Source organism: Scomber japonicus, chromosome 2, assembly GCF_027409825.1.
Source record: "Scomber japonicus isolate fScoJap1 chromosome 2, fScoJap1.pri, whole genome shotgun sequence".
Lineage (NCBI taxonomy): Eukaryota > Metazoa > Chordata > Actinopteri > Scombriformes > Scombridae > Scomber > Scomber japonicus.
In genome coordinates this window covers 36,312,592-36,334,064 of record NC_070579.1, presented here as the reverse complement: position 1 = coordinate 36,334,064, position 21,473 = coordinate 36,312,592, and the positions used below count along the sequence as shown (strand labels likewise).

General features: G+C 38.9%; 1 protein-coding gene across 1 annotated transcript in view; it reads left to right on the top strand.

Annotated features, from left to right (window-relative positions):
* Positions 1 to 21,473, top strand: part of LOC128368050 (VPS10 domain-containing receptor SorCS1) — a 172,502-nt gene that overhangs the window by 122,278 nt on the left and 28,751 nt on the right. Inside the window, exons 5-14 of the mRNA XM_053328783.1 lie at positions 428 to 501; positions 5,629 to 5,693; positions 6,951 to 7,069; positions 7,269 to 7,358; positions 9,309 to 9,488; positions 11,310 to 11,456; positions 12,354 to 12,456; positions 17,837 to 17,913; positions 19,392 to 19,483; positions 19,864 to 19,971. Of these exons, the coding sequence (XP_053184758.1) occupies positions 428 to 501; positions 5,629 to 5,693; positions 6,951 to 7,069; positions 7,269 to 7,358; positions 9,309 to 9,488; positions 11,310 to 11,456; positions 12,354 to 12,456; positions 17,837 to 17,913; positions 19,392 to 19,483; positions 19,864 to 19,971 (1,055 nt within the window). The remainder of the gene's footprint in view (positions 1 to 427; positions 502 to 5,628; positions 5,694 to 6,950; positions 7,070 to 7,268; positions 7,359 to 9,308; positions 9,489 to 11,309; positions 11,457 to 12,353; positions 12,457 to 17,836; positions 17,914 to 19,391; positions 19,484 to 19,863; positions 19,972 to 21,473) is intronic.

Here is a 21,473-nt window from a genome sequence, read left to right as displayed (position 1 = left end):
TTGAATTCTGCAGTAATGGTTAGTCATGTGGGAAAGGAAACAATGGTGCTTGCATCTATATATAAATGTCTTTAAGCCATGTTATACCTCTGCAATGTGTGAATCTTATGTAAATTCTAATCTAATTTAGCGGATTCAAATAAAGAACGTGTACATTATGTGTGTGTGCGTGTGTGAGACAGCTCGTCTCCCACTCGTCGTTACACCACCGCAGTTAAAAGGATGACGGAGGTAATAAAGTAAATCAGCGTGTGCAAATAAGAACCCAGAGAAAAATCATATACAAATGCATATATGGTTTGTAGGGCAAACACAGCATGTGATAACAGGATGGACTGTGTGGTAGGAAATGGTAAAATTGATGGGCTGTTAAGATGTTGATGTGAATAAATACTCACTGGCGCTGTCTGGTTGTTTCTCGCTACAGCTCTACAGCTCGGTGGAGTTTGGGAGGAGGTGGCAACTGGTGCACGAGAGAGTGGCTCCCAATCGTTTCTACTGGTAAGTACAGAGTTGGAGATAAGTTGTGAGCGAGAGAAAACACATTAACTAGATCTAAAATCATCTGTGAGACTTTTTAGATCTATTTAGTTTAGGTTTGGATTGAGAAGAAGAAATATCTAATTGTGATTTTTGCAATAGACAGTGGTGATTATCTATAAATTAAACGTGGTGAATATATACTAAGCATATTCACTGTTTTTTATATTTTGTTTTGACATGATCACATCACTTGAAAAAACAGTTAACTTCTAAGCAATCAGTTCAGCTCATAGCCTTCTTGAATGTTTCATATTCATTCAATTCATATACAAATAATATAAATGCCAAGCAAGTGTAACTAATGAGATATACTGTTAGTACTGTTTCCACAGCAACATATAAGAAGGAAAATAAACATAGGCGTATTATTTTTGGGAACAGTGCTTTTTCTCTTTTAGCCATGATTTAATACTTCTCTTTAAAACATTACAATTATGTTGCATTTTTAACTCAGTGGATAGACAGTTCCATAGTTTATCTCCTTTAACAGAGAAGACTGATTGTCCAAATGAGGTTTTGCGTGATACAAATTACATAATTACCCTTTCTAGGACATTTTCAGGAAATGAAACTATTAGTAAATAAGAGATCCATCCAAATGTTACCAAATCAAACAAATGTAGCCACATTAATATGTTACATTAGTAGTATACTCTTTAACTCATTCCTTATTTTCTAAGCTATATATTTCTACAGCTATAGTTGCCTACACATGGAAATAATGACAAACTGTTTGTATGATGAAGCTCTTTAAGTTAACTTTGGCTTTACAGAGTAACAGAACAAGCTGCCTCGGAGGTTTGACTCTTGGAGGTCAAGATTTAGAGCTATCACGATATAAAGTTGAATCATATTTACAACTTTTATATGATGAGTTTAAAGTCCGTGTAAAGTAAGAATAAATGTGTGTTCTGAGTTTGACATACTAGCTAGCCCATACTAACTAGCTGAGCTAGTTTGGGTTAGTATGAGCTAGCCTCTGCAGCTAACTTAGCTAACTGGCTAACTGTAGACTGTAGTAGTAGTAGTGTGCGCTGAATGTATTTATACCTCTACAGCAGCAGGGGCGGGTTTATGCAAATTGAAAAACAGCCTAGCTCCACAATTCAAATCTAAGTGGTTGAAATGCTTTTTACACCTTTTTTAGAAATACATTTATGACCTATTTAATGAGTTTAGAAGAAAATGTCTGAATTCACTTTACACAGTCTTTAAAGCTCAAAGCTGAAACACATATCGTCCAGGGTAAGAGCGAGGGTCCTGAACATGTACATTTCCAGCAGTTATCTGTTGAAATGTCGCTACAACCATTAATTGCATGGGTGCTATTAATATAATTAATGTTGACCTCAAAGCCAAATGAACCTTTGACATTGTAAATGTGGTGGACAGACTGTGTCATTGCCTCGCCACAAAGTGAGGAGCACATAAGCCAGAAAGGTTTTTAAGATTTCCATTATTTATGTGTCTGACATGCCTGATATTCATCTGTGGCAGACAGTTGCATTATGTGACCGACAGTGTTCAGCTGTGGAGTGAGGCTTCCAAATCAGTTTTGCGTGCAATCTGAGTATTGTTTTTGTTTGAGATAAAAATAAACCCTTTTCAAGATTGAAATGTTCTCTCGGCAAGGCCTTTAAACCTATCTGGACTGTTGCATATAGTCAATGCTTTCATATTTTTGGATGTAATAGGTGTACTGTAATTGTTACATGGGTTAGGGTTATTTCAGTGTTTATGTTATTTCAGAAAGGAAAAGGCACATTAATATGAGCACTTGGTTCCATCATGTAAATGCTCCATATTTAGCCATACAGTCTCATTTTCATCGGCAAGAGTCCATTAGTGCTGAGAAATGGCAAAACAATGACATAACCACTACTCTAGATTATGACAGTATGTTTGATTGTCTAGTAACCACTGTTTTATAGATTTGGACAATGATTTGAAAGATGTGATGTTTCTTAGTTGTGTGGGTATAGTGTTCCAGGTATGTGCTGCTACTGGTATTTTACGATCCCCTTTGGTAGTTGCTCTGATAGATGAGTTTCTATCCAATGTTTTCAAAGCTGACTTATGGAGTGTTATGTCCTACCTCTCTGTGTCCAGGCGGAGCTGCTCACACAATATTTCATGTGTAAGAGAATCATGGCATTGATGTACAGTTTTGAGGCCCTGGAAGTTAAATTGTTCCTAATATGTCTAAAATTTGCCAGACTGAATTTGATTCTGTTCACAACTTTCCAACTTGTGTTCCAAATGTGGGCTACAAATCTATTATTATGCCTTAATAATTAAACTTAAGCACTACTGTCTTCTACCTCATACTATAACATCTGGGCCTGGATCTCTATTTGTAGACTTTAAATAAAACTAGGGCTGTCAGTGTTAACGCGTTAATCGCGATTAGATTAATGCAATCCATAACGCGTTATTTTTTTTAAATTGCATTTTAATTTTGCAAGCCTTTTTGTCCCTTCTACTCACCCGTAGATGGCTCCTCTAGCTGTAGCGCTATGCTTTGAAGTGGCCTCCTGCAGTAAACCTACCGCGCTGATGGAAAGTAAGAGAGCTACTGGACTTTTGAACGGCTTGTTTAACTTTAAAAAACTTCCAGACGGTTCAGTTGACAAGTCAAAAGTAAAATGCAACCTGTGTCAAACGGAGTTTAACTACCACCGGAGTACGTCGAGTTTGAGTTAGCACCTCCACGCTAAACACCCAGGTGCAGCCAAGCCAGCCTCAGCTCCACCAAAGGACCATTTTGGAGTGTGGGAGTACTGTGGGATACTATATATGACTGTATCATCAGCATACATCTGACAAGTTACAGTCGGTGTGACATAAGGTGGGTCATTAATGCACAAACTACATAACAGAGGACCCAAAGTTGAACCTTGAGGTACACCAAAATAATTATCAACCATTTATGAGGTTTTATAGTGTAAACAAACACATTATTTCCTGTCTGTAAGGTATGTTTTTATCAATTTAATTAAATTAGGTGGAAAATTTAACTTTGACAACTTGTTAATTCAAACCTCATGATTAAATGTATCTGAAGCTTTATTTAAATCTAGGAAGACAGCCCCAACCCCTCCTCATGTCTAATTTGACTGTAATGTTTTCAAGAAGAAAACAACAATGTAATGATGTTTTTGAAACCCAAATTACTGAAGTACCATACCAATGTGATATTATTTGTTCCGAGCTCCAGTTTTCTGCAATGTTTGAAACAGCTGGAAAGATACTGATGGGTGTACAGTTACTAATGACCATGTGTTCACCCGATTTAAACACTGGTGTAATTATTGCAGTTTTCCATGCACTTGGAAACAGTCCTTCGTGGATCAATTAAGAGTGCCTCCTTAAGGGTTTTGATAAATACCTTGTCCATGCCCTATACCTCGTTTTCACTTGAACAATTAAGAGAAGACACAATCAAATGTACTTTGGAATTGGTCACTTCTCTAAAGGTCAGACTGGGAGCATCGGTATTCAGAGGAGCAACAGAAAATGTCGATCCGGGGAGTTTTTTTGGTTCATGTAGAGAGGTTTTGTATTATTAATGCCTCCAGGTCCGATTGCTTTTCTTCAGCAAAATGGTGTCACCACCACTATCACACAGGTGCTGTCCAACTCAGTGGTATAGCATGTAGGGGCCTCTATACAGTAAATAACACATAACAAAAAGCTTTCACCTCAGCAAACTGTGGAAGAACTGTCAGGGTAGTAACAAGCTGGGCAGCCAGGAGTGAAGAGAGCCTGGAGGGCTGATGCTGCAGAAGCTGTCAGAGTTCTATTTTGGGACACGCACTGTGCGGTAGGTGTGGTGGTAGCCCTGGTAATGAGGCTGCAGAGGGGAGCTTATCTGTCTGCTGTACCACCAAACATGTAAGGAAGATGAAGAGTTGTAAGCTGATTTGAGATTTGGTCAACCTGAGCCGTGCTCGGCCACACAGAGCAGGTTGGTTGTGTAAGGCTCAGACTTGAACAAACAGAGCTTCCACCTTGTTCTGTTGTAATCAATTTGTGAGCTTAGTCAGTGCAGCCATGAAATGTTCTGCATATGATATTACAAATCTGTACAAAAAAACATCTGGAGCTGCCTGTGTGTGATAGTTTTGCTAGGCAACAGCTCCATCTCATGACTAACATCTGTTTTTTTTCTCACCTGTTCCAAATCTCATTCACCACACATACCTCAAAATCAGTGTGAGACATACACAGAGACACTATAGTCGACTGGCAGCTTCCTCCTTCTCATCACAAAGTGGCCAAAATATACAAGTTTAAACAAATGATATGGCTCTGCTAATTCAAAGAGTCATTCTTTGCCTGCCTCACACTGTTCTTGGGTACCTGAATGGATTATTCAGTGAAAATGGAAATGTGCTTTGGATAAGTAGGCCATCCTATTCACAGTTGTGTTTCATCTGGGAAATCACAGATACTACAATACCAATAAGTTTAATGTCACGGTGGTCTTTGTCTGTCACTCACTGTGTCTGCTTGTCATTCTCCTCACATTGACTCTCTTTAAGTGTCTCACCATGTATGTGCTTCTCACTCTTCCACACACTCTTTCTTTCTGTCTCTCTATACCTCCCTGTTCTCTCTCTCCCTTCATGTGTGCGTTGCCTTTGCTTCCCCTCTGATCCTCCAGTCTTTTTAATACATATTTAATGCCGTAATGATTATATGCTATTCCATCTGCGGGCATCCCTACTGTACTGATGGCTTTTCCTCTCGTAATGATGTCAGGAAACGTCTTCTTCTGTCTTTCTGGGGGTAAAAAGGACCTTCTGGGGACTCTGAGCATTTAAATCAGAGTAAACCTGAGGTCCTTTTTCCTCTCACTTTAAACTGCCATCCACAATGAAGACAAAGACACAGTAATCCCTGCAGCCAATGCCGATGTTTACCATGTCACAGAGCTTGACTTTACCTCTCTGTAGTTATAAATTTGTCTGACTTTGCAGCGTGCAATCCCCCAGGTCAGACAACAACTTCGGTAGGTGGCATCTGCCCCGAAGGCAAAAGACCAATGGTGATGTTCCTGAAACACATTTGTCTGCCTTTCAGGTCGAAAATGGGTTTGGACAAAGAGCCCGGCTTAATTCACCTGGAAACCAGCATCTCTGAAGGACGTGAGTAATTGAATTCCGAGTTCAGCGCTCCATTTTCTGGTGTCTTTGTACAGTATCGTGAGCATTGTGCTAAAGTAGAGAGGAATTGGGAAGTTGTGTAGAAGGGTAATGCAAAGGGACAGCAGAAATGGCAGAGTCCAGGGACACACAATGACAATGGAGAGAAAAGTAATGCATATATTAGAATGCTTTTAAAAGCAAGTGATTTAACTCAGTGGCGCTCCCGTTCAGAAATATCTCATCCTGTTGAATGACAATGAACACTGGGATATTGTGGGTTGATATATGATGTCTGACTTGATATGCTTATTGAATATGATGTCAAAATCCTTTAAAAAAACTACTTTTTTCTCCATTATTACGTGGCTGAACATTCCAAACAAAACTTTGACTTAATTATATTTACGTATGAGATATGACATAGTTTACTAGTCTTGAAGTACTACTCAGCATTGTGAAATCATTGCGTTATGTTGATTAATTTTTTAATCTGTCTCTTGTGAGTCCTCTAATTATATGAAAGTGCAACACAGATTTCCCAGAGTATCCCTTTCACACTTAATATTTGCAGTATTATTCTTTTTTCCCCACTCAGTTGATTAAATTATATTTACATATGAGATATGACATTGATTACTAGTCATGAAGTACTACTCAGCGATGTGGATCTCAAGTTTTATTTTAAATTGCAACACAAAATTCCCAGAGTACCCCTTTAACACTTAATATTTACTGTATTTTTTTATATTTTTTCCACTTCCGCTACCACTTTTTTCACTTTCAACAAAGCCTTCAAAGACATCCTTGCCATCTTTCTGTCAGAACATTCCCTTTGACGCCAGCACAATAGAGAAAAGCCCAATCACACAAACATACATAGCAAACATCAGTCGTGTCAGATGATTTCGGTCACGCAGCCACAGAGACTATCACTATTGATCATGTGTATGTGGAGGAAGCGACACATATTTGGCAGAGGCTAACATGTGAGGACAGGCTCTCTCCCGGCGCGCCGATTGAAGGCAAAGAAAGCAATTGGCCTCTCTGGTCATCTGTCTTCCCCTCCACTCAGCTCCTCCCTTATTGGGACCACTTTATTGACACGAGTAATGTAGAAAGCCAAAAAGGCCACATGGCTCTGGGTGAAGGCTGCCTCTCTTCATTGGCTAATACCACCAGCGTACCACGGCTTGACGTATGTGTGTGTGTGTGTGTGTGTGTGTGTGTGTGTGTCTCTTTGTGTGTGTGTGGGAGCAGAGGCGCTGTATGTCACCTGCAAGCTGCAGAACTGCACAGATGCCAACAAGGGCAAACCATTCCCCGGCTACATTGACCCCAATTCTCTGGTGGTGCAAGATGAGTATGTGTTTGTCCAGGTAGGTAATTGTCCAGTTTGCTCAGTGAAAAACATTCGAGCGTGTATGAGACAGAGAGTGTGAGGATTTTGTTGGAAATTTCCAAAGTCATTGTTAGAGAGGTACTATTACTACAACCTTATGTGTCCCTGCTAAAAAATGTTTCAACTGTGTTTTTTTTTGGGTCTCCAAAATGCTTTCGCCCAATGGTCATCTTAAGGTGTCAACTGCAGGGAGGCCAATCTACTATGTGTCTGCTACAAGAGATGTCTTTACACCAATGAAACTGCCCAAGTACACTTTGCCCAAGGTAGCTATTACAACCTGATTAAGATCTTCATGATTAGCAGTACACATCATTATTGGTTCTATGGTAGTGTTTCTTGTCATGAATTACCAATGATATAGGAAGCAATGTCAGATTTAGTTGGTAGAAGTTTTTTTTACTTTCAAAGGCTCATAACAAAAAGCATCCAGCTCTGTTATGAACGGGAGTCCAAAGTTACAATAAAGCTCCAGTTCATCACTGGGCTCTGCGTGACACCCCCTCTGTTATTTATGGTGGAATCAAGGCCAAAAGTAACTCTCGCAGGGTTTCCAGAATTGTTATTCCGCGCTGCTCCACGAGCGCATGGCCTCGCTCGTCACGTCCCCACTGACAATTAAACATGTTTTATTCAATCAAGCCTTAGGCGTCCCAGTTGCTGTCGGATCACTGCAAGGTGTTATTGGCACAGTCAGAGGTAGATGAAGCACACAACCAAACAGCACGGCCTCTGCTGCATAATCTCTGCCCAATAAGCCTGACATAGTGTTAATGATTGCAGTATTCGCTTAGTTCAAATGTGTGAATGCGGAAGAGGTAAACTTCCTGATTGTTTAGTATGATTAAGACAGCAGGAGTGTAAGAACAGTATATGTTTTATATTTGTTATTGAGCCATAAGAGAAAATTAAAGCTTTCACAAATTAGGGTGTATTCAGGCTAGATGCTTTTTTACAATAGTATTCATTTAAAAAAAATGTTAATAATATATATTATCCATACTTTTTATGTGTATTCAGAGAGCACATAGGGTTTTTTTTGTTATAATAAGAGAAGCTGGTTTGTTGCTTTAACAAGAAACGTTGTTACTTTATTACTTTAATACTTTATTGATCCTTCATAGGAAATTGCTTGATTTCTAGTGGCTAAATCCACACATGAGACAGCCAAATGTAACATCACATTGAAACACATCTCTGACTATCAAATGGAAAAAACAAAACACTTATTACTAAAAATACCCAAAAGGTGTATTAATAAAACAAATATATGTATGTATATGTAATGAATAATAATAATAATAATAATAATAATAATAATAATACAATACTCTGTGTGCAAAAAGTGCCAGTAAAAGTCTAAAAAATATATCAAAGATATATCACCTAAAAAAAGAAGCCTTGTAAACAGCACACAGTCATTGACTTTTGTCCTCCACTTAAAATAAGCTTAGTCTCTTGTTATAAAATGAACAGTTTTATGGTATAATTAGATTTTTATCATCATATATAATTACTGTATAAAAGTTTAGTTTCACAATGCCAATCCATCTCTTGTTAAAAGAAGTTTAAAAAAAAAATCATATGTGATAAAATGGCACAACAAGACTATGTTGATATAATGAGGAGTGACATTGTTACAGTATATTTCTGCCACTGTGCTGCTACAAACTGAAAATGTATTTATTGTAGGTATAAAATAATAATATAGTCCTGTTTTATCCAGTTATTACAACATACTCAATGATTCACTATCAACAAACGTGTTCAAACTTTATGGTATTTAAACAACATAACACTTCTCCATCTATCTTATTAACTCATTGAAACCTTTCTCCTTATAATATGATATTTTGGTATGTTGTTATAGCAATAAAATATGTTGTTGAAATAAGAAAGTCAGCATTGGCATGACAGAAGGCATTTACTCAGTTTCTTATTATAACATTTACTTGTTTTAGCACATCTTGTTTTTTACATCATGACAAGATAGTTTAATTTATAGTGACATATTCATATAACACATTTCTGTTTAAACGAAACACTAGTTGCACTTCATGTTATATTACTACACTTTTTCATTATTACACAAAACCATAACTGTAAAACCGTCATTTGAACAAGAAGCACTTCTCCTCATTTAGATGTATATTACATGACAGTCAGTCTCTTTCATGTATGTATTTGATCACAACGCTTGGATTCTCGTCTCTCAGGACTTGCATGTGATCAGCACGGATGAAAATCGCGTCGTGGCAGCCGTACAGGAGTGGAACCAGAATGAAACCTATAACCTGTACGTGTCCGACACATCAGGGGTCTACTACACTCTGGCTCTGGAGAATGTCGTCAGCAGCATGGGCCCTGAAGGCAACGTGATGGTAGACCTATATGAGGTAAACCAACATTGATCTAAGTCTAATCTAATTGCGAGCCAATTTGAAAGTAGAATGACACTTCAGCTTTACTTTTGTATTGGTATGCCACACATGAGTCCATTTTTCTTCCAAAGCTGCAGTAGTCATTTTATCCAATTTCTTATTTTTAAATAACGGCGTCAAATAAAGGCCTGCTTGATGAGTGGCCCGGCCTAAAAAGTTTATTATGCACGCTGTCCACACACTGTTTTAGAGAGCTTGTAGGCAGAAATGATGAAATGTACTTGTTTTGTCATTTTGGAAACGAACCCAGCTGCTGTAGGCCTACAGTCTTCAAAGCACATTGTATGAATACGAAACAGCTTCAAAGTGCTGACATCAACAAAGGAGAGAGAGAGAGAGAGAGAGAGAGAGAGAGAGAGAGAGAGAGAAGGATTGTGCCAGGGATATAGATTTTTTGGTGAGGTGGAGATTATTTCTTTCTTTGATGAATAACTGCAGATATTACTTCACAAAATGCTCTTAATCCAAAATGAAAAAAAGGTGCATTACGGGTAATACTGAGGGCTCTGGCACTCTGGTGCACAGGTATGATTTTTTTAAAAGATAAAACAATGTCTGTGAATCAGATAATTAAGCCGACCGACGATGCCGCTCATGTCTCACCGTGGCCTCGCCAATGGAATCAAATCCACCGTCTTGATTGAGGTCGCAACCCGAAAACGTAGGATATGCTAAATCTCTCCTCCGAGGGGGATTGAAGTATCTGTCAGTTACTAAAGTGGAGTTTCATTGCTTGATGTGACTGTCACGGACTCAATTCAGTATCCCTGAGCTATTCCTCTAGGCCTCCGAAGAGGAGTCCGATTCATTTAAGAAACACATTGATTACTCACAAGTCCCAAGACAGTCCATCATTCTCCACTAAGTGTTTGTGTCTGTATTTGGTTTTGTTGGGAATACAGAAGAGGTAAGAGTGCATGGTTGTGATGCTCCAGGGTGTATGATTTGCTTTGCAGTGCATCACAGTCATTGTCAATGTGACTAGTATAAGGGGTCAGTGATGTTTTTTGTGTCAATGTGGGTTAGGCTAATTTAAAGGGTTAAAATGTCAAAATAAATGTATGTATAACTTGCACACATTCTTTTTTTGTGGACCCAGCATCAAATTTCTGCTTTTAATCCATTTTGAGAGAACATATAAGAGAATTATGGCAAAAATGTCTAAGTGGTGTAACCATAAAAACTTTGTACTAAATAATTCAACTTGCTTAAAAAACAGTAAATTCTCAATAAAACACCATATCAATTAGTTTAGCATGATCTTACATTATAAGGTTTATATTAAATAAAGATTTAAATACAGCTTAAATACACTGTAGGTGGATAAAATATTTAATTTGTATCATTCGTTTGTGGTTACACCATTTGACATTTTCAGGAGCATTCGGTCTTTTGGTAAAAAATGGTGCAAATGTCATTTCAAATTACATAAAACCAACAAACATACTAAATGTACATTTTAACAAACCTGATGCTGCTTTTAAAACTATTTTTTTAACATATTTAATTATAGTAATGAGCTGATTATTTCATTTTTAGCTGATAGATTGAAACCTCTGCAGGTGCTCACAGGTGTGTTTTTAATACTTGGTGTTCTGAAGGGTTTTATTGGAACATTGTGTGAGACCTTTTGTGTGTTATCTTTTATATACTAATTAACTAATTTTATGTACCAATTAACTGATGAATTGCTCATCTTGCCAACCCTTATTTGTCACTGACTCATATAGACATGTGAGATCTGCCTTTATTTACTTTCCTTTCTTATTTCCACAGGTAGCAGGAATAAAAGGGATGTTCCTCGCCAACAAAAAGACAGATAACCAAGTGAAGACGCACATCACCTACAACAGAGGCAGAGACTGGAGGTTACTGCAGGCCCCGAACAAAGACCTAAGAGGAAACAACATCCACTGCGTGCTGGTGAGTTTACCCTCGTAGCGCCTTCATACATGTTTTTACATGCGTGCGCTCCCATCAAAAAAAAAGGCCTTGACAGGAGTCGACTGATCCCAGCAGCGATGAGAGGCAGAGCTCAGAAAGAGCAGCGCCCGTCAAAGCTGAGCGCTCTGAGGCTGCTGAGCCGAAAGGTCAGCCATTTTGATTCAGTCCAATAAGCTGACCTCCCCCATTTAAGAAACACAGAGAGAAAGAAAGTGTCAGGCGGGAATGCAATCACTTCTTCTTCTTCTTTTTTTTTTTTTGTCTGTCTCTGAAAGTTTGGTGTTTCTCATAGTTCAGTAGAGTGGAAGATTTCAAAGTGAAGAGTACAGCTGTGTGTCATTTGAGCTACAGATGTGGTGTTTGCTGAAGAAGCACCTTCAAGGAAACATCTGCACACATAAAAAAAGAGATAGTCGGTGTAGATTTGATTTTTATCGAGAATTTATACACAAAAATAATTGCCTCTGTTTTTTTGTTTTTTTTGATAAACCAATTAGTGATTCTGTGGCACGCCTCGCCTTCTACCCATATTATACAGTCATTTGTCAGGAAATGTCAGAGTTTTAATAAACCTCTAAACAGGCCGTCACAACATGGCCCGCACCACTGGCATTTTGCTGGGTCGTAATGAGAATTGTGTCGGTAAAGGTTAACCCAATCAAAATTAATGGTGAGACCAACCAATGTGTGGGAGGGGGGGCGGGGGGGTGTTTGTGATAAAACATGACTCAGGAGGGTTGTGCATCCAAGTTACAGCAAACAGCCGTTAGATTTTTCTGAAGCATCTTTTTTTTTATGTGTGTGGTTTTTTTTGCGTCGGCTCGGCTTGATAGTTTCCCATAATGTTTGGTTTCTGGTTTTGTTTCCTTCTCTCAGCCGTACTGTTCATTACATCTCCATCTTCACGTGTCTGCAAATCCCTACACATCTGGAAACATCGCCAGCAGGGACTCGGCTCCAGGGATCATCGTCGCATCAGGTGAGTGTGAAGGAATCTCTTTGGAGTGACATGTTGTTTCTTTCTCTTCAAGTTCCCGCTTTCGGGCTTTCATTAAAAATAAAAAAGCCTTTGTTGAAGCCTTTTATGACCTTTTTTTACTTTATCTATTACATAGTAATTAATTCAATTCTTTGTAGTTTTGGGCTGATGAAATAAGTTCTACGCCATCATCATGGGTTTTGAAGAGTTTTCTTTAAAAACAGCATTGTTATTAAAACCTTTTGTATTGACTACCACTTAGTAATTAATGAGCTGATTATTTCTTTTTGAGCTGATAGATTGAAACCTCTGCAGGTGCCCACAGGTGTGTTCATAATACTGTTTCTTCTTGAAGTTCTGAAGGCTTTTAATAGAACATTGTGTGACCTTCTTATTATATCTTTCATATACTAATTAACTGAGAAATTGTAGTTTTTGGCTGATATAATAAAAACTCTAGCAGGTGATCACAACAGGTGTTTTAGATATATTTTTCAAAGGTACTAGATTAAAACAGGCTTTAATTTTATGATTAAAAAGGACTGTGGAAAGCAAGGCAAACTAATAGAACGTTAAATAAATAAATGTATCTTGAATTTAGATGGTCAAATATATTGTGAATTGTATTGTTTGCTTAAAATTCAGACATAAAATGACACATTGTCCTTTTTTTTGTTGGTAAGAACATTTAGAGTAAAGGAGGGTTAGGGAGTTGAGGATAGGGTTGGAGTTTCTTTTCTCCATGCATTAGTCAGTGCTACACTAACTCAAAGAGACAAAGGACCACAAAAATCACTTAGACAGACAAAGCCAGAAGAAATCTGCGTCTTCCAGTAAAAGTCTTGTCTCTCAGCATTTCAGTGCAGAGAGGTTCCCAGTATGACACCATAGCTCTCAACGTTGTGTTTTTCTATGAAATTACATTTGGCTGTTTGCAGTTTCATGCTCTTACTTTCTGTTTTCAGTTGTTTGTCCATGTAAAGCATCGGTGTGCGACCCCCCCACAGGTATCTGACAACATGCGTGTTTCACTTCACCTTTGAACACGGGGAAATGACACAACAACAGAAAGCCAGTGGACCAAAAACTCTATAATCCTCATGGTTAAGCCACCAGTGGTTCTGAGACTGCGGGGGGGAGAAAGCAGAGTCTCTCATTGACTTGAGTTCATAGTAATCAAAGAAATGTTAGAATATGAGATCAGCAGGCCCGCAGGTGAATTCACACCTCAGTGATATTTACTTCTCCGTGGAGCCTCACTGTCAATAACAAATCAGCACATGCCTCAGGTGCTTGGAGAAGGCCACACTTACACTTAAAGTGTGGGTTTCTGGACCTTTGTGAGACACTGTGAATGAAACAGGTTTCAGAGAAGTGGGAATAGAAAAATTGACAGGTTTTGATTCATCCGTGTTATTAGTCAAGCAATGTTTTTTCTGCAGATAAGCTTGTACAAATAATTTAGTTGTAGCTGCACCTGCCACTTAATAATAATAACCCTGACAGTCAAGGAAAATGTGATGGTTCGATACTTGTTAGCCATCAGTTCATGTTACTGACCATCTCTAATTATGAAATCTGGGGATGATAACATGAGAGCCCAACAGTGTGAGGACAAGGGGAAATGAGTGATGATATCTAGTCTGTAAATGTCCAAGGTCCAGGTCAAGATCTCTCTTGTCTATAGGTTGAAGTTTGACATACCATTCACTCACTTCAATGTGGATTTTCTAAAGAAAAGTGGTTTACATTATATAATTTGGCAATTTCCATGGTCCCGGGGATCAAATTGAATGCAGTCTTTATGAGTCTACATGGGTTTCCAGATTCCCCTAAACAGGCCAAAGATGTGCAGGTTAGGCAAATTGATGATACCAAATTGCCAGTAGGTGCAAAATGTTTCAACACCACAAATTTACCTGGATAGGGAACACAAGGAGGAGCATGCCGAGTTTAAGAAACAGAGCGTGGACAAAGAAGACGTGATCGGATTGGTGATCCGTTTATTTAAACTCACTGATCAGTGATCGGCCCCAAAAATCCTGATCGTGTAAAGCCATGATCTACCACTTGAATGCAGTCTTACGTTCTCTCCATGTCTACATGGGTTTCCAGATTCCCCTGAACAGGCCAAAGACGTGCAGGTTAGGTGAATTGTGACACCAAATTGACAGTAGGTGTAAATGTGAGCTGGGATAGGTTTATTTCCTAAAAAAGTGGTTTACATTATATAACCATGCAACTTCCATGATTCTGGGGATCTACCACTTGTCTGTGGTCTTTATGAGCAGAGTTTGCATGTTCTCCCTATGTCTACATGAGTTTCCAGTTTCCTAAGACCAAAGACATGCATGTTAGGTGAATTGGCGGCACTAAATTGACAGCAGATGTAAATGTGAACAGGGATAGTTTCCAGTCCAAAAAGCAATTAAAGATAATGGAAGGATTACATGGAAACAATGGAGATGGTGAATGATGGCCAACATTACAATACATAAAAAAATGAATTTTCTTTTTCTTTTTTCCTTTCTAAAAATGTTATGTTCTTAGTTACATAGTGATACATAACAAAAGACCACCATTTACTCTTTTATATTTAATTTAAATTTAGAATAACTTAATTATACTAGTTCTAGTAGTTTTATCTTGACAGTAGTTTTTTTTTTCTTTTGACTTTTTGTAAAGAATATAAAGTAATTCTGTTGTCTACACCAAAAACATCATGTCCATGGGTCTATTATGCTGATTTACACTCCACAATCCCAAGTGGAGACTTTGCACTTCTAATTTGCAAAGACAAAGAGAGTGCAAATGAGAGAGGTAGTATTTTTTGACACATATATTTATTGGCATTTTGATTTTTCGGCACATCCAGCACATATACAAATGTATCCCTGAGTCAGCCTCGTTCCACCCCATCTCCCTCCCCCTCAAGTTACCCAACAATAGAAATAACTAAGCAGCAATAATGAAATAACATAGACATTGTTTGAGAATGAGAGTAAGCTACAGGGTTGGCACAAAAAGAAGTTTCACATCATGTGGTCATATCTTTCATATTGACCTGTTAAGGTAGCATGCAGTTATTTTCCAAAAATCGAAGGAATTCACCCATATTTTACGAAAGGTATCAGGCTTTCCCTTTGATAGGAAAGGTTAATTTCTCTAAGGCAATGAAGTGAGAGAGGTTTTTAGACTGTCAGACTGATAGAGGGTTTTTCTGATAGAAAAGAGAACATATTTTCTTATTGGTGTTATTACACCTCGGAGTCTTGGAGAATATACCGAGAAACAGTACAAAGAAACAATTGTGGACAGTCTGGTAGTGTGGCTGAAACTATTTGTGATAATGTGCCAGGTACATCTATCCAAAATGATTCCATCCTTGGGCAAACCCTGAAACAGTGAAACAGATTGCCCTTTTCACCGTTGCATTTCACACATTGGTCAGGATTATTGGCATCATAACGGTGTAAGGACGGAGTTAGATAAGTACACGTTCCATTTGTACTGCAGGACTCTAAATCTGGTGATAATAGACTAAACCTGCTTCATGTCTTATCTGCTTTCATTCTTTTCTTATCTCTGTATTCAAGTCTAGTGTGATGACTTGCTAAGTCTCCTGTTCTCTGAGGACTCTGATTTAGCTTTAAGTAGTTTATAGAAGACACTTGATCATGACCGTTAGAGCGATCACTTCTTCTAACATGGAAAAAGGAGAACATAGAAGTGGGTGATTTTGTGTCTTTGATATAGAACCCCTAAGCTGCAGATACTTAAAGAAATGTGCCAATGGGATGTTGTGTTTATTCTTCCGAGTCTCAAAAGGTCAGAAGTGTGTCATTATTGTATAGATCACTGATCTTGAGGTCTTTGTCAGCTAATAATTTGAACCCAGGGTCATGTGTTCCTGGCGTAAATCTCCTGTTACCCCATAAAGGTGGAAAAGAGGATATCTGTGGGTTTGTATCTAAATGACTTTGTACTTTGAACCAGACCTGAACTGCATTTTTGACAAAAAGGTTTTCTATTTTGGTGATTCAGAGAACAAATAGAGACTTAGTGGTCTATTTCCACCTATGGTATATATGTTTTGTCCAAAAACCAACACATTGCAACTCTAATTTGGGCTGCCCAGTAGTACCAAGGTAAACAGGGTTGATGGAGCCCTCCTTTCTCATAGGAAAGGTATTAAAGGGAGAAAGGTAATTGTGGTCTTTTGCTGTTCCAGAGAAAATCTGTAATAATCTTCTTCAATTTGTGTAAAGATGAGGGAGGTTCAATGGTAGGGATTGATATTCATCTTGGTAATATTAATGCATCCAACTAGGGGTAAAAGGAGTAATGTCCATCTAGTGATACAATCTGTTACAGAGGCTATGATTGGGTCGTAGTTCTTCGGTACATTCAGGAGTAGTAGAGTAGTCGCTAGTAGTCTGCAACATTAATCAGTGTTACAATGTTTTGAGGCAAATTTACTTTCTCCCAACCTCTCATTCAAAGCCATTATTCTGTCACTGTTCATTAGTCCTGCTGATGTCTCCTTTAGCTAGCAATTCAAACAAGTTTAGCTCCAAACCGCTGTGTTGGTCATCAGTTATGTTGGAGACTAAGAGGGAGTGAAGTCACTGTCCCTGCTTTCAATGTGAGCTAGTAAAATAAATGATGCTTCAGGTTGCACAAATGAAATACTAAAATAGTAAAAGCTAAAATTGTGTTAGTGGGACTTTGAATGGTAACTTTAAACATTTTAACTGGTTTCTATTGGTTGAAAGGGTTAGGGTAAGAGATACCAGAGCTTAGCCTAACCCGATAGTACACTTCTACATAACTGTAGCAAGGCAAGAACATCAATCACTGGAGGACCGCACAACAGAGAATTTCAGCTGCTGTTTAGTTGCTTTCAGTGTTCAAAGTGAAAAGCAAATTTTCTCTCAAAGAGTGCTCAGATTAGGGGACGACTGTGATTTCTGAAACACTTAGTACTTTCTAGCCCTGTGTTTAACCACCTGGCACCAGTTACAGCTAAATTAAAGCAATTACAGCAGTCTGCACAGCATTAGGGAAAGCACTTCTTAATACGGTCAGAACTGCTGAAAGATGAATGCAGTAATCTGAATTTATTGGTTAATTTGGGAGCATGGGCGAATGTCGCACTGCACAGTAGATCTTCGGGAGTACTGTAATTACAGCCTCAGACTGCAGCTGCAGGCTGCTGTAGCGCCGCTGCTGCTCTAAAGCCTCTTTATAAAATGTGGGATTTATTTGATCTTAAAAAAAAGAATCAATTGCCCGTGTTTGCATTATACACTTTCCCCACCTCAAGCACTTAATGTAGTTTGTCTCTTTATCTGTCTGTGAATCTCTGTCTCACCTGCAGGCTCCATCGGCTCTGAGCTGACCACCAGCAATGTCAGTGTGTATATCACCTCGGATGCGGGAAACGCATGGAGACAGGTGAGGGTACTCTTTTATTTTGATCCTGTCTGTTAAAGTCAAACTGATATTTGGATTATCTTCCTCTTTTTGTGTGAGTAAACTATAATGATGCTGCAGCCTTTGTGCATATTTGACCACTTTTTGAAGGAGGATAAAATCATTTTTGGACATATTTGTGTAAACAGCGTATAAGCTACCAGCCTCTGGGTGGGCTTTTCTAATTACAGCAGTTAGACAAATATTTGAGAGCTGGCGTTGCTAGGAGACACACTCTCTCAACTTCTGTGCTGTGCTCCTGACTAGAGCATGGCATGCTATGAACTTTGATACAAGACTTTTCCTTCCCTTTATCAACAAGCACACACAGTTGTAGCTATATCAACTGTTGATGTAATCTGTCTGACACTTTATAACATTCAACATTTTGTAAAGGGGCAAACATACTAAGTGTTGCCTCACCAATCAGCAAAACAATCAGAAATGAGTTCTCTCCATTACTAGGTTTGGCCTGTGGTGGTTTTTAAGTAACTGACGCTTCAGATTCTCCTTGTTCTGCAGCTGAATACGAGCGAGATGAACAATGAAGTGTTTGGTCTAAAGATACATCTGGCAACACTGCATCTGCTGCTAATTTTGTATTCCACTCAGATAATGGAAACTCCACTCGCAATTAGGTGCCAGTTAGCCTAGCGTGCTAATGTTAGCACTAATTCACATTAATTAACTTCGGTTCATGCTATTTCAACACCTGCCTAGTCACTGGCAGCTACCACACACTCAGTATTGCGTTTTAGAAAGGAAGAGAGTCCAGTAGCGGCCAGGGTTAGGAAGGTTAACAAATTATTTCTTATTGCTTGCCTACAGAGAAATACCAGTACTACCATGTGATTATATAAATAGATTTACACATACACATCACCATGATGAGTATTATTGATATTACAGAAGTGTACATGATAATTCATTTTTCAAATAACATGCCCGATTGAATTGTAAACAAACTAAAACAACCACTCTCCATATAGAGCACCATGGACTGACTGGCCAGACATCTCTCTCTCTCTCTCTCTCTCTCTCTCTCTCGCTCTCTCTCCTTTTTCTCGCCTAGTTTTTTCACATAGCATTTTACTCCATAAACACCAAGTCAGTAGTGTTTTCTTTTTAAGGTCGATAATGAAATCAAATCTGAATAGTAATTTAATTCAGTGGCTGGTTTAGTGCAGGTGGGTGGCCCTTACCTCACTTGATCCTGGCGTTTGAAATTTATGGGGCTTGTTTCTAATTAAACACGGCGATGAAATATAATTATTCAGAAGCTGATGTGGCAAGGTTTAACTGTCATATATACTGTGTGTGTGTGTGTGTGTGTGTGTGTGTGTTATTACTTGCATGATATATCGTAGGTGTGTGTAGATGTGTGTTGGACATGCACTCTAAAAAAAAAAAACCCCACTGCAGAGTGAGTGCTCTCTCTCTCTTTCTTTCTCTCTCTGCAGATCTTTGATGAGGAGTATGCGGTGCTGTATCTCGACCAAGGAGGGGCCTTAGTCGCAATAAGACACACTCCGCTTCCCATCCGACACCTGTGGTGAGTCATTATGACACAGGCGCTATTTGTCACAGCTTGACTAATTCCCTCAGAGGAAGCTCCAAGTCTTAAGTTAGTCAAACAAAGGCAAATGAGTTTGTCTTGGAACAGAGGGAGCCTGGTATTACTCTAGTAAGAAAACTCACCGGCCGTGGAAAACTGCACTCTGACAATTGTCATTCAATTTCACCTTTCCCCGTGTTTGAAGTCGTAATGAGCCCGGCTTCCGCTGATCAGTGTTCACCGAGCAGAGCGCCTCAGCCCTGCTCTGAATGTGAAATAAAGCTGTTAGATGACTCTCAGGGTCATTAGCTTATGCACACAGTCAGGAAATTAGCGTGGGTCCCTCGTGCGACTCGCTCTGTCTCTGTTTTTCCCAGGTTGAGCTTTGACGAAGGACGGCAGTGGAGCAAGTACAGCTTCACCAGCACGCCTCTGTTTGTGGACGGAGTGCTGGGAGAGCCAGGGGAAGAGACTCTCATCATGACGTGAGTGATAAAATAAAGAAAAAAGACTATCAATCAACTTGTGCATATGTATCAAAGGAACAACAAATAGCCTGTGTGAGTGTTCTACCTCCTCTATTCTAACCCAAAGCATGTGCCGTCTGCATCTATATATCTAAAGCCCGAGCTGAGATTCAGCATTCCTGACTGCCTGTTTTCCTTTTCATGAATAAAAAAAAAAAGATTTCTCTCTCTCAAGGTCTTACCCAACATCAAAACTGGCTGTCTGCAGATTATGATCACAGGAGATCAATGCTTTGGCAGCCAGCGACAGCGTGACTGTCCATTTGAAGAACATGAAGGAAAATGATCAAAAAAAAAACCTGAGAAAACAGACGAAGAAACTTTGGTTTTAAAAAATAGGAGAAAAAAGTGGGATGAGAAGCAGGAAACTAGATATGTGAACATTACTTTTTGTTGTTCTTACACATGTATTAATAGAATAGTGTGTATGTGTATGGATGGTATGACACAGCATTATCCACCTTTACTGCAGCTCAGATTTTAGGATGTTTTTTTTTGGATATGTAACTAAAGGGGAGGCCCCTCTTACATCAATGTTTCATGGCACCTGCCACCAATGACAGACTGACAGTGGGCTGTGTAGTCAGCTCTACAGGAGAGTGATAGGGCACAGCTGGAGAGAGACAGAGAGATGGAGAGACACAGAGAGAGAATGAGAGAGAGAGAGAATAGGAAAAAATGCACAGCGATAGTTTCAACCAGAGGAAAAGAGAGTTGTTTTTTTGGGGAGCGGCAGTGAAAAGACAATGCTGGGAATAAGTTCTCGACCCCCCCACCCCCCTCATCCCCATTTCCCCCCTCCCCTAAGCTAGCAGGCACGCCATTAGTTTTCATAAGACCATCATGCACTGTTTTCTTATCAATTTGTACTCATTTTTACAGCAAGTGCCTGTTATGGTCGGGCGCCTCGAGAGCTAATTGACAGATTGATTGTGATAAATATGTTGTGGTATGGATGGTGAGTGAGGGAGGGGTGGGGTGGGAGGGGGTGGGGTGGGTCAGCATTGAGAAACACACCCGCTAAATTTAGCTGGAGATTAAATATTTATCTGGTTAGTCTCATAACCTTGGATGCTGTTTGTTTTTTTTTTGTTTTTTCTGGATCATTTTTTTGACCATTGAGAATGTATATATGCGTATTTATTCTGATTAACTTTCAGAGGAGAAAGTTACAGCTTTCCAATAATCACATATCAGCTCAAAGGTATTGAGAAATATAGCCCATCAACTTTAAATCTAAATATGTAAATAAGTATTATTGAGTATTATATTCCAAGTCTAATCTATAAAGCTTGGTGTTATTCTTTATTTCCTTTTTTCTTACTAATCCATAAAACCACAACAATGTGTTAGCTCCTGTCTTAATGCTTTATCATGTTAGCCTCAGGCCCATTCATCCCTACTGAAAATGTAAATCCTTAAAAATGGGCCACAAATGTATAGAACTTTTGTGTGTGTGT